This window comes from Etheostoma spectabile, chromosome 10 (genome assembly GCF_008692095.1).
Source record: "Etheostoma spectabile isolate EspeVRDwgs_2016 chromosome 10, UIUC_Espe_1.0, whole genome shotgun sequence".
Taxonomy (NCBI): Eukaryota; Metazoa; Chordata; class Actinopteri; order Perciformes; family Percidae; genus Etheostoma; species Etheostoma spectabile.
Genome location: NC_045742.1, coordinates 8,267,761 through 8,279,311, shown reverse-complemented (window position 1 = coordinate 8,279,311; position 11,551 = coordinate 8,267,761). Strand labels below are relative to the sequence as shown.

Sequence of the window (11,551 nt, the reverse complement as noted above, 5' to 3'; positions counted from 1 at the left end):
CCCCTCCCACCTCCTACTTCTTCTCCATCTGTCAGTGTCATATGCGACAGGCAAAAGGAACACAAGCACCCACTCAGACACTCTCACCGACCCAGGCAACATTCACATGAGGGATGAGGTTGTTCTTAAGAAATGCTTTGAGCTGAATGACGCCTTAAAAAAAAACATGACTCTTAACATCCGGAAGACAGTTTGGGTTAATTAACTAATGATATGCTGCCCTCTTTTAGGCACTAATGAGTTAGATATTGTTTGTTCAAATTGATCATTGACGTTTTGTCCAGATTTTTTTCTTACCTTACTAAAGTTAATCACTTATGCTTGAATTTGTATTTTACCTGGGGTTTTTTTGTTTGTTTTTTACCTGGGCAAAACATATATTTAAGCATATTTAAAAGTTTCAAGAGTCACTAAAGATCTTTCAGATTTATCTTAAATAATTACAATGTTGCATTTTAAGTAACTCACTGCCCTTTCTATCAAGCTGAAAGCATACTTTCTCTTCATAAAGCCGTAATTCTGTCTTTTCTCCTAAGTTGCTATGGAGACGTGCAGACTCAAGTATTTCGTAGTCTTATCAGCAGCGGGGCATTCAAATGAGTTTAGCTGTGACTATACGAATGTCAGTAAATAGGCCTTTACACTAAAACTTACATTGACACAACACTGTTGCTGTCTTTGGCCTCTCTTTGGTCACTCATTTGTTGAAGTCTTATCGACTGCCAAATTGTGTATTTGTGTGACAACAGTTGAGAGAGACCGACTGCCTAAGCAGACCCATTGCACTTGACATCGTGTTTGTCATAAAAAAGTTTTTAGTTGCTGTAACTTGAAATGCTGCTGTGTAACTGGGCTTCAGTAATGTAATGAAAGTGCTCTTTAATAAAACAGCTTTTCTTTTGGCCCAATAGCTATCCTTGGAAAATTTAACAAAACTTTTACATTTTTTATACCACAGTAGGGATTAAGGCCTGATTCAAGGAAATAGACACATCTGATACTTTCTTACTTACAAGACTAGAAACATCCTAGACAAAAATATCATTCGGTTGAGTCCAAATAATAGCATATTTTTTTAAAGATTGTTTTTGGGGCCTTTTTAGGCCTTTATTTGACAGACTTGCTGAATACATGAAAGGGGAGGTGGGGATGACATGTAGCAAAGGGCTGCAGGTCAGAGTAAACCTCTATGTATGGGCGCCCCTTTACCAACTGAGCTATCCAGGCACCCAAATAATTGCTTTTTAAAGATGATATTGGACCGTAATGAATGTTCTTCTTTATTGGCGCATCCCTAATTAAAATTGATCTTTTCTTTTTGAATAATACAGTATAGGCTTTAAATTGCATGCAGTTATAGCCACAGAGAAAATTAATAAGATGTCCTGTTAGAAATTTACAAAATTAAATAAAGGGGGTTACGGAAAAGAAAATATCACGTCTGGCAAATGTTGACTTCACATACACTGCAAGACATCTAATCACACTCCATTTGGCGCATTCAACTAGCAGTAATTAGTTTCTTGTTACCAGAGGAGTTTTGCATGGGGGTGGGGTAGCGGTATGCCTGGTCCTAGAGAGAGAGAGAGAGAGTGTGAGAGAAATCTCACTGGGGGATGGTGTTTCTGTGTCAGTCTGAGAGTAATGGGTGAATACATGTCTCGTTGCTTTCCTATATTTAATGCGCAGCCCCCCTTCCCCTGAAGCGAGCAGGTTTTTTCAGCTCCTGTGCGCGCCCATCTCCTCTGCGCATGTTTAATCAACCAGTATGGTTGCCATGTCAACCGCAGCGCAAAATCTGAGAATAGACCAAGTACTTCAGTGCCATGACCCACTTACTGTATGTCAACAAATTCAGGGCTACAATAGTGACTGAGACACATTACACAGATAACACCCCCTGGGCATAAAGGACGTTATAGGCCAGATCCGAAAGCTCAGCCACTGATTTCCTCTCTTTCTTTTTCACTGGGAGATGAAAGACCCTGAACATGACTGCGTGACTGCTGAGCAGGGACGGGTCTTTTGTCTGTACCGAGTTCACTCCAGGAACTGAGGAGAAAATGTCAAAAACTCGGGAGAAGAGATGAAGGTTGTTCTTTTTCTTTCAATTTGCACATTTTAAGTATGTAGCTGGGTGAAATCTTAGCTTAACTGTATTGATGGCCAACATTATAGGCAGCAAGCGCCAAAGGGTGTAGGGATTTAAGTCACAGCTCCTAAACAATAGAACACAATAACAGCCTGTCTTCAGTATATGAATGAATGTGACAGCAGTCTATATAGTTGCATTACATTTTTGTTTCCAAAATACACTCTACTTTGAATAACCTAAATATTTAAGCTTGATCAAAATTTCTCAACGTACGTATACTATACTGTAACTATATTTAGAACGTCTTGGTTTCTTAGAAATGAGCCTACTTAATAAAACACCTTTTAAAAACACCACCACTCAACATAAAAAAACAGTATTTATATTATAGTCCTAGTATGAAAATAGGACAATACAAAAATCAAGCATGTTGAATGGCTACACTATCATATTATGATCAGCATCATTGAGACCCAATGACGCTTTTCAGTAATAGTTTTAAATGGCATCATTATGTTTTGAACACGTGTTATCCTGTATCTAAAACAAGCTAGACTAGGGAGTCATTCCTGAGAGGAACAATAAGAAAACCCTAAAGATTCTCCATTAATAGCTCCAACGAATATCATAAGAACAATTAGTGGAACTCCCTTGACTTCTCCTGGGTCGGGGCAAGCTGGGATTCAGAACAATGAGCGACAGAGGGAGGGAGCAACAGGGAAGGAGGAGGGTTATGTACTGTAGGCTGACCAGAACTCACCAAGCAAAGGGGAGCAACTGTGCTGTGAGTTGAAGCTATTATGTCAGAGGTATAGCCTTGGCAAAAAATCTACCAGGCTATTATGAGACACAAACACTCCATTGAAGTCTCTGCCCATTTCATTCTTCAGGGTTAGCAGCTCTTTAAAGATGACCAACCCCAATAAATGACAAAACAACTCTTGAATATGTTACGACCTAGAAATTATTTTGTAAATGTTGTACAAATGAATACTATAATTAAAAGTAATCAATTATATCCCCTCTAAATATACCATGTTTAATGAAGAATCAACACACAATTGTACCAACACACCATCAGTCTAACCACAGTGCCTACCGCGCCTTAACCTCAATGCAAATTTTACATTTATTACAGGAACTTTCATTTCAAAGTGCATGAAACTCGGTGAAGCATTGCAATATACAGCAAAACTCAGAGAGGTTCAGCCTTATCATTATGCATTGTCCTCATCAGTATGCATTGTGTCTGCTGTGTTCATGCTATGTTATTTGACAAATTCTGATGAGTTTATGTAGATTCCCAACTAAAAAAAGCTAACAATGAGATTATCATCATGTAACAGCTTGTCAAGTTAGAGCCTGATCAAACAGAAGGACAAACGGGGCCTTGCAGAGAAGATTCTTGGCTCAGGAAAAGTTAACAGGTGTGCCTTTCTCAGTTTTTCCATTCAGCAACAATTAACACCAATGTGTGAAGGATTTTGGTTTAGTCTTAAAATTAATGTACTCATCCTATGCTTATTTGCACAACTTCTCTGCAAAACTGCAAAAATGTTATTTGCTCTGAGTTTATATTAGTGAAAGCTGCTTTTTCAACCATAGGGCGTTGGTTTGCTTCCCGTTGCTGATTGGCCCCCTGTGGTACATAGGGTGCACTGCTACATTTGGCTAGCGGCTGAAGTGAGCAGCGCCCACCTGGTGCATCTGACTCATAATCTGAGATTTGCAGCCTCAGAAGAGGAAGACAGAAGGGCATTAGCGTGCTGTTTGTGCACTCATTGACACCTACACCCTTTCTGTGGTGGAAGCATTTGCAGTTTATTGGGTGAAGTGAATTGGGTTTTCACCAACAAAATAATATTAAATTTACTTTTAACAGTGGCGTATATTTCTAATAGTAAATTAAATACACAGTTGTTAATAAAAATCCCCTATAAATGTCAAAGCACAGTCAGGCCCTCTCATACGTATACAATGTTGCATGACAGTCATAAGCTTTTAAAATTGTCACGGCTGAACAGAAATATTGTTATAGTGCTTGTGTTTTAGAGATTTTTTGCTGTGAGCAATGTTCCCTTGAATGTCTTGAGTGTATCTGCCCAACCTCTGTCTTGATCTTTGATGGACTGTAGCTTTCTTTTTTTTCTTCACTTTTTATTAGCCTGTTTATTGTCATTTGTCATTGTAGAATTGTGGCTATAACCTCTCCTAAAAATGAGCAATGATTTTTACAAACAATAACACATATTTACAGAATGATAGGCATGAAATCAATGTGACATGGAAATAAACCTGACAGGGTGGCTTTATTGTTCATCACGCTTCATCAGAGCAATCATTTTGATCATCTGTTGTCTTCAGTCTCCAGGAAAGGAGCTGACAGTTTTCAATTTCCACATGGTTAGGTGACCAGTGAACCCTGCTACCTCGTTCTAACATATCTATCTTACATTGTGTGTCGTGCTTCATCAACCAATACATCTCCTGAAATGTTATGTCATGATCATATTGTAGCCTGGTAATAAATAGGGACCTGTCTCCTAATAGCACTCATTTCTGTCCCCACATGGAAATCATACACAATGTTCTAAACCCAGTAACATTTTTTGAGATTGATTAACAAATAGATTTTACGAAACTACTCGTCCCAAAGTATTTTGTATTCTTGTATAAGATGAGTTAATAAGTAGGGTAACACTTTTCTTCTATATCTACATAAGATTGACATTACTGTGTGTGTCATTAACACATGAAACTATCATGACAAAGGCGTGACACATGAACCCTAACCCTAACTCTTACCTTAACTTGTCATGACAAAACCAAATGACAGCGTTATGTCATAAACGTTCATGGCTTGTTTAAAACGTTTATGACACTGTTACGTAGATACCTTCAAGTAAAGTGTAACCAATAGTAGAACTATTTAAAGAACTGCCAGATTAACCTTTAAAGGTTAGTTAGAAATGGTCTATGCATCTCACCAAGTCATCTACTGTATTAAGGCCTTAGCTTTTAGCAGGCCTAAATCAAACTTACACTTGGTTCAACTTTCACTCTCCAGATGTTTCTTTTAGCATAAAATACACTTTGTCAGTCAGAAAAAAAACATGTCACCTGATCATCTCTGAAGGGTTGCATTGTTTCCGCGCTAGTATACATGTTATTATACAAATGTTTAAAATCAGACAGTTACATCAAAGAATAAACTGAAGAGTGATGATGACAATGTTGAAAGTAAGACACTCTGTCTTTATGTTTGTGTTGACTTGTGGGCAGTAATTCATAAAAGCATTGTAAGTTTGGTGGCAGCATACATTTGTCAGGCAGCTGGCCTAAATTGAATGTCAGCTTCTGAGTAACAGGTTGGTCATTTACTTTTTAACAAACTCTTTTTGAATAGTGGGAATGTTTAAAGGCAGTAATAACAGTACTAATAATACTAACAAATGTCAGCCATAACTGCCATGTGCGGGGTTAGTGGACATTTTACTTTGTTTCTATATGTATCTTACAATTGATCTTGAACAACTTGCAGTATATCGGTGCACACTAACTCTTTACAAACCTGATCTTGGCCTAAATGAATTGACATGGCATACAAAAAGGATTGCATGGCTGCATCTTTCAGTTGGATGAGCATTTGTGTTAGTGGCCAAGGCTGACATATTTTTGCTTTTTGAACAGGAATCCCTAAGTACACACCTAGTAATGGCGACCAAGAAGTAGATACAAATCTGTAAGTTTGGTGGTGCATATGCCAAATGTAACAAATGAAACAGCACTCTCAACAATGATCTTGCAGAAATATTGTCAATCCCTTTGAATAACATAATATAATGTCTACTTATCACTACTGTATGTGCATATAACATATAATCAAGTATCATTCTCTCTCCATTGTAGATGATAATGCTTGTATTCTCTCAAACCTCTCTCTTCCTGGCACTCTTGCTCCCTCTTCCCCTTGCTTTGTTTTCTACTCAATTTTTGTCAGTCTGACTCTGCCTCTCTACCTCTTTTTGGCTTTATTCTTCCCACACTCTCAGACACAGTGAACTATTCCTGTGTTACTGAAATGTCATCAGCAAGAGTGGGTGAAGAGAGAATATATAATGACTACACGTAGCCACTGCCATGGCAACTGTTTCAGTGCATGTGTGTGTGCCTGTGAGATTGCAGGGAGGAGAGGCGGGAGGGAAGAGAAACAAACATATGAAGCCATGCCTGTCACATGAAGGGAATCTGAGAGGGACTGAAAGAAAGGAGGCAGACAAAGATGTGTTCAACAATCATTGATAACAGTATCCTGTCCATCACTGCATCATGTATCATTTTCGGGGTGATTTCAGATTGAACAACTTTATTGAAAAATTGTGCAGTTCACATATACTCTCACTCTCTTGCTTTTGTGGGTCCCAACAAGACACTGAATCATTCATGCAGAGAAAAGGCGATGGTGGTGGTGGGAGGAGGGCGGGGGGGGGTGAAGTATACATAGCAATTCCACTTTGCACAGAGCAAACACTACCCCTCTATAGCAAACGAAAGAAAACCCCTGCTCCTGCATCAAATCCACACTGAATGTCTCAAAACACTCCTGCAAGATACAGCGTCTGGGTATTTGGACACAAAGGATAGAACTTAAGAGCTGATGGATTTCGTGTTTCCCTCTCAGCCATCACGACAAGCATGAAAGCCTTATCAAGCAAACAAAGACAGTGCATCCCTCGCTGAAGCGGTTCACACCCCTCTGACTACTCAAACAGCGCACTAGACGTGCTCTCCTCAGTGGAGTGCAGACACTCAATGGACAAAGGAATTACCACAAACAGCTGCTCTCCTATTCATAAAGGGAATGGCTAACATTTGTGCAATTGTCTCTGCAAAGGCACCACTGGCACACTGACAAAACACCCATGTCAGATTTACTTAAGTAAATCTCCCCAGACATGCAAAGAAATACTTTCTTACCTTTTTGGGTCTGCCCCTCATCCATGTCTTCTTCCATTGCGCGGATTCTGTTTTTAGAGCAGCACAAGATGTGTACAAGAAAATGCCTGTTTAGGCAGATTCAAAACCTTATTTATTTTTACGGGGTAGTCCACAAAGCACTTTCACTTTCTTTCTCTCTGTCTCACTTGTCCACTTTCTCTAGATGTCCCTATACTGAGAAAGATGTGTTTGCCTGTCAACTGAGGTTTCTGTCAAGAGTCCGGGCAATGCAAGGGATCACTGATTCTTTGTGGTGCTGTCCATTGCGAGCTGCCGTGGTGAGTGCTGAAAACCTCCTTGGTCCCTGGTGGAGGAGGGAGGGGGCGCTGGATGGAGCAGAGGGTGGTCTCTATGGTAAGCAGGAAAGCGCATGTGTGCTGAGAGGGGTATGAAGCTGAAGATGCATGTGTGAAAAATGTAAAACTAAAACACTGAATGCACCATTGTAATAGAGACTGAGCAGTGACTCTGGACCTTTTTGAGTAATGTTTAGACAGGGGTGTTCATAGATGAGGGTCATCATTAACTGTGCAGCCCACCCTAAACACCCCTGGTTTGTGGACAGAATGGTTAAGTCCATGCCCCCCCTCCCCCGGTGGCAGTGACTTTACTGCATTAACTCAACCTCTACTTAAATAAGGGAGGGGGAGACATCTGATTTCGAAATGGGATTCTCCTAATCTTATTAGCCATACAGATTCAATTATACAGGAGGTGCCAAGGAGGTGCCATTTTATTCCTATAATGCAAATCCATACTATGTATATATGTAGAAAATCACTGCGTAAGATAGTTATTGCCCACTTGATTTTAAGATTCAAGCTTATGGATTATGTGGTCCACTCTGGCTAGGCAGCCAACGGGTTGCTACTTTTCCAAAAAAGTCGACGTTTGGGGAGATGCATTCAGTCATCGGCTAAATGCCTGAAAATGTTTCTACAGTGAGCAAGAAGACTTCCATGTTACATGTATTATAACATTTAATTTATGTGTCTATGAAGGTTTTTGCAAAAGTTGTGAGTAGCACATAGTGACAGCATAACAACTAATGCATACTATGGAATGCAAAATGTAAATATTTTCTAAAATGCATAAATAATAATTTAATCCAATATATTCATAACTCATGAGATTAAGGAGATTTGAGATTAAATACTCTATTGCCATTTTAACATTGATAGCAATTTGGTTTGGTGAGCTCACACGAGGTTGCTGAAACCTTACACTGATAAACACCACTGCTGAAGGCCAAACAACACAACAAATATATTGACAAAGTGAGGTGTGGATAGAGGGATGGGAGGCACAGAGGAATAATTTGAAGATCAGTGAGGTACATTAGGCTGCTGTGGGATGAAATGTGTTGTATAAATAGAATCTGACTTGACTTGAACTACGAACAGATGGGTATATGGATGGATGATCAGACAGGTGGATGAGATGAAACTTTAATGATCCCTAGAGAACTGGAGAGCAGTGAAGAAGAAGGTCAGTTTAGTGGTCTGCAAATGATATAAGTAAACATATTGTAAATATACAGGGATGGATTTGTGCATGGAAAGACCAATTTGAACCATTGGGGTTTGCTTTGAGAGTAATGTCAAATAATTAATTGTCAAATAAGGTAATGGATGGCGGGGATCTTGAGATTTTTGCTTTACTGATGCAGGAACATATTGATAGTTATCTTTTTGTCAGCCTTGGTCTACAATGTATCATTCCTGATTAAAGGAACTCATAACAGCTTAATTCATGGGCCTTAGAGGAACTGCACCATCATATTGAGTTTGGCCTTTGTTTTTGGTAATTATGCTAATGTTTCAAAATGAATGTAATTATTTATTGATGTTAAAATGTAATGCTTCATTAATGTTTCATAGCTTAATTAATAATTTGAATAGCCTTGTGTAGCATATTGTCCAACCAAATGGTCGAACCTCCTGTTTCCGCTAAGTACCTTTTATTGTTTTAATTTAGCAACTAAGTTTTTTATGAGCCAGGGTTCAAAATAAGCACCATCTACCAACCAAATGCTGGTAAAACATGCAAGTGACTCGTAGCGTTGCTTCACTCACCAGCCAAAAAAACAATGGTAATCCATTGGTGATGGATGATAATTTATTTTTATCCCTATTTGGATAATCACCTTCACAATTGCATTGTGGGGGAATCAAAGCAAATGTTTCCAGTTGCTATAAAGGTAGCTAAGATGTATTGTTTGCTGTTTATGTTAGTGAAGAGCTTAAAGCATAGAATAAATTATTGTTGGGAATATGTTGGATAGCATCAGTCATACACATTTTACCTTGAATCTTGGTCATTTTCTACAGTTTTCTGACATTTTTGATACAATTTGGGGATATGAATCAGTCACACAAAATTTCAGATATCATGCACTCTTCTGATCAAACAAATTAAAGCTATAGTGCGTAGTCTCTGTCTCCCCCATGAGGTATTCTAAGTAATTACAACAACACTGTTCACATGATACAAGCCTTCCGTGATCTCACACTGACTCCACCCCTCCTCCACCCAGTTGCTATTAGCTGAGGAGGACACGGAGGCTTAAGAAACATGATGGGCTCCTCAGAAGAGGTAATTATCTTCTGAACATAGCCATACTGAGAAATTCAGAGAGAGTCGTGTGGAGCTCATAGTCTTAATTAGCTTTTTAGCAACTCATTTGGCAATGGCTTGAATGTGATGGACGGTTATTAATATCAAAAAGTAACGCACTAAAGATTTAAACCACAAATAAACACTTGGTTATAAAAACAGAAATATACACAAGGTTAACAAACATATATGTGTATAGATCTAGTATTTTTTTGTTTATCTTGTTGTTAGTGTTGGACTGAAAAGAGTAAATGCTGGGCCGTATGTAAGACATACAGTATGCAATGTCATTTTCTTTTCTTGCTTTTGACCCAAACTACATTTTGCCTTTGTCTAATGTTGTATTTTTACTTTTACATACCTTCTTGTTTCCATTGCCTGTTCTTTTGTGAGTCTAATAATAACAGGTTTGCTTTTCTTGAGGGAAGTGGAGCAGTTTTCTAGCACGAGCAGACTTCTTGCTTTCACTGTACAGAGGTATTTAAGCTTAACCTGCTCATAAACCTGAAGTCAGGCTGCTGAAATGTGGCATACTAAAGAAGTTGTTCATTTTTTTCTATGCCAGTTATCAATAATTAAGAAACAGAAACTTAATTACAAGCCCACTTTGTTGTCTTTGTACTGTTTTTCAAACTTGATTAAACATTCCTGATTTAAATTCTAAAACACCAAAAGTTTGGGGTCCCTTAGAAATTTCCATTGCACTCCATTATAGACAGAATACCAGCTGAGATCACTTGCATTTTTTTTAAGCAGAGTGCAGTTTTCAGATTACATTATGTGCTTACATAATTGCAAAAGGGTTCTCCAATGCTTTTCTAGTTAGTTTTTAAAAAATAATATCAGATTAGTAAACAGAATGAGCATTTGGGACATTGGATGAATGGTTGCTGATAATGAGCAATGTAGATATTGCATTAAAGATCAGCCACCCACTCAGATCAGCTGGTGTTCAGTCTATAATGGAGTGGTATGGAAATGTGTAAGTGACCCCAAACCTTTGACCGGTAGTGTAATTATTGTCCTTAAATACATTTTGGTAATGCATATGATTTAAAAAACTATAAAAAAGCAGTTATGATATGAAGTCTCTAAGTGAATGCTGAATTGCGTTCAGCCTAATGAATAATGTTTTAATACTTGTTTACGTGGTTTTGATTGCATGTGGCACATAAAAAAATACTAATTTACACGCAATAAGCTTAAGTCTCCTGGGATTTTGAAAATGAACAACAGAGGCCAACAGCGTGTTAGTGACTAAATTCCCTGTAACTAAATTAAAACTATGTTTATAAATAAGAGCAGTTAATTTGTGAATATTGAACAAACAGTATAGATTTTAGAATCTGACATGCACATGACTTTTCACACATTTTTTTGTGTGATAATTTTTTATTTATTTTTGGAAAAGTAAACAGCAACAAACAATTACAAACAATACAGTGAGACAGAGAACGCGTCCCGGGGCAACTTTTCACACATTTGTGTGCAAGCCAACATACAGATACACATAAACAAAAATCACCGCTAAAAAAACGGGAGTTTGGGAAGTCTGACGGAGTTCAGACGTCGAAATGACGGTTGTTCGCCGACACAAAAGGGTAAGTTAAGTTTCCTGGTAACGTTAGCCAACATTTGCATGTGTTCAGCGTCGCAGTCAGTATTTACTATATGCTATATAAAGTACATGAACTTTAGCAACCATGATTACACACCAAAACATGTGTGCTGTGTACTGTTTGTGTTTCAGAGCATTCACGCTTTGCAAAATCGCCGCCGTAGACCGTCTGGTGGGCGATGTCCGACCGGTGCGCTCTCTGGTTCTGACCTGCTGGACTTCAT

General features: G+C 38.5%; 1 protein-coding gene across 1 annotated transcript in view; it reads right to left on the bottom strand.

The window, feature by feature from the left end:
• Positions 1 to 7,417, bottom strand: part of gpm6aa (glycoprotein M6Aa) — a 20,944-nt gene extending 13,527 nt beyond the window's left edge. Inside the window, exon 1 of the mRNA XM_032527584.1 lies at positions 7,073 to 7,417. Coding sequence (XP_032383475.1) covers positions 7,073 to 7,109 — 37 coding nt within the window. The 5' untranslated portion in view covers positions 7,110 to 7,417. The remainder of the gene's footprint in view (positions 1 to 7,072) is intronic.
• Positions 7,418 to 11,551: the final 4,134 nt, after the last annotated feature.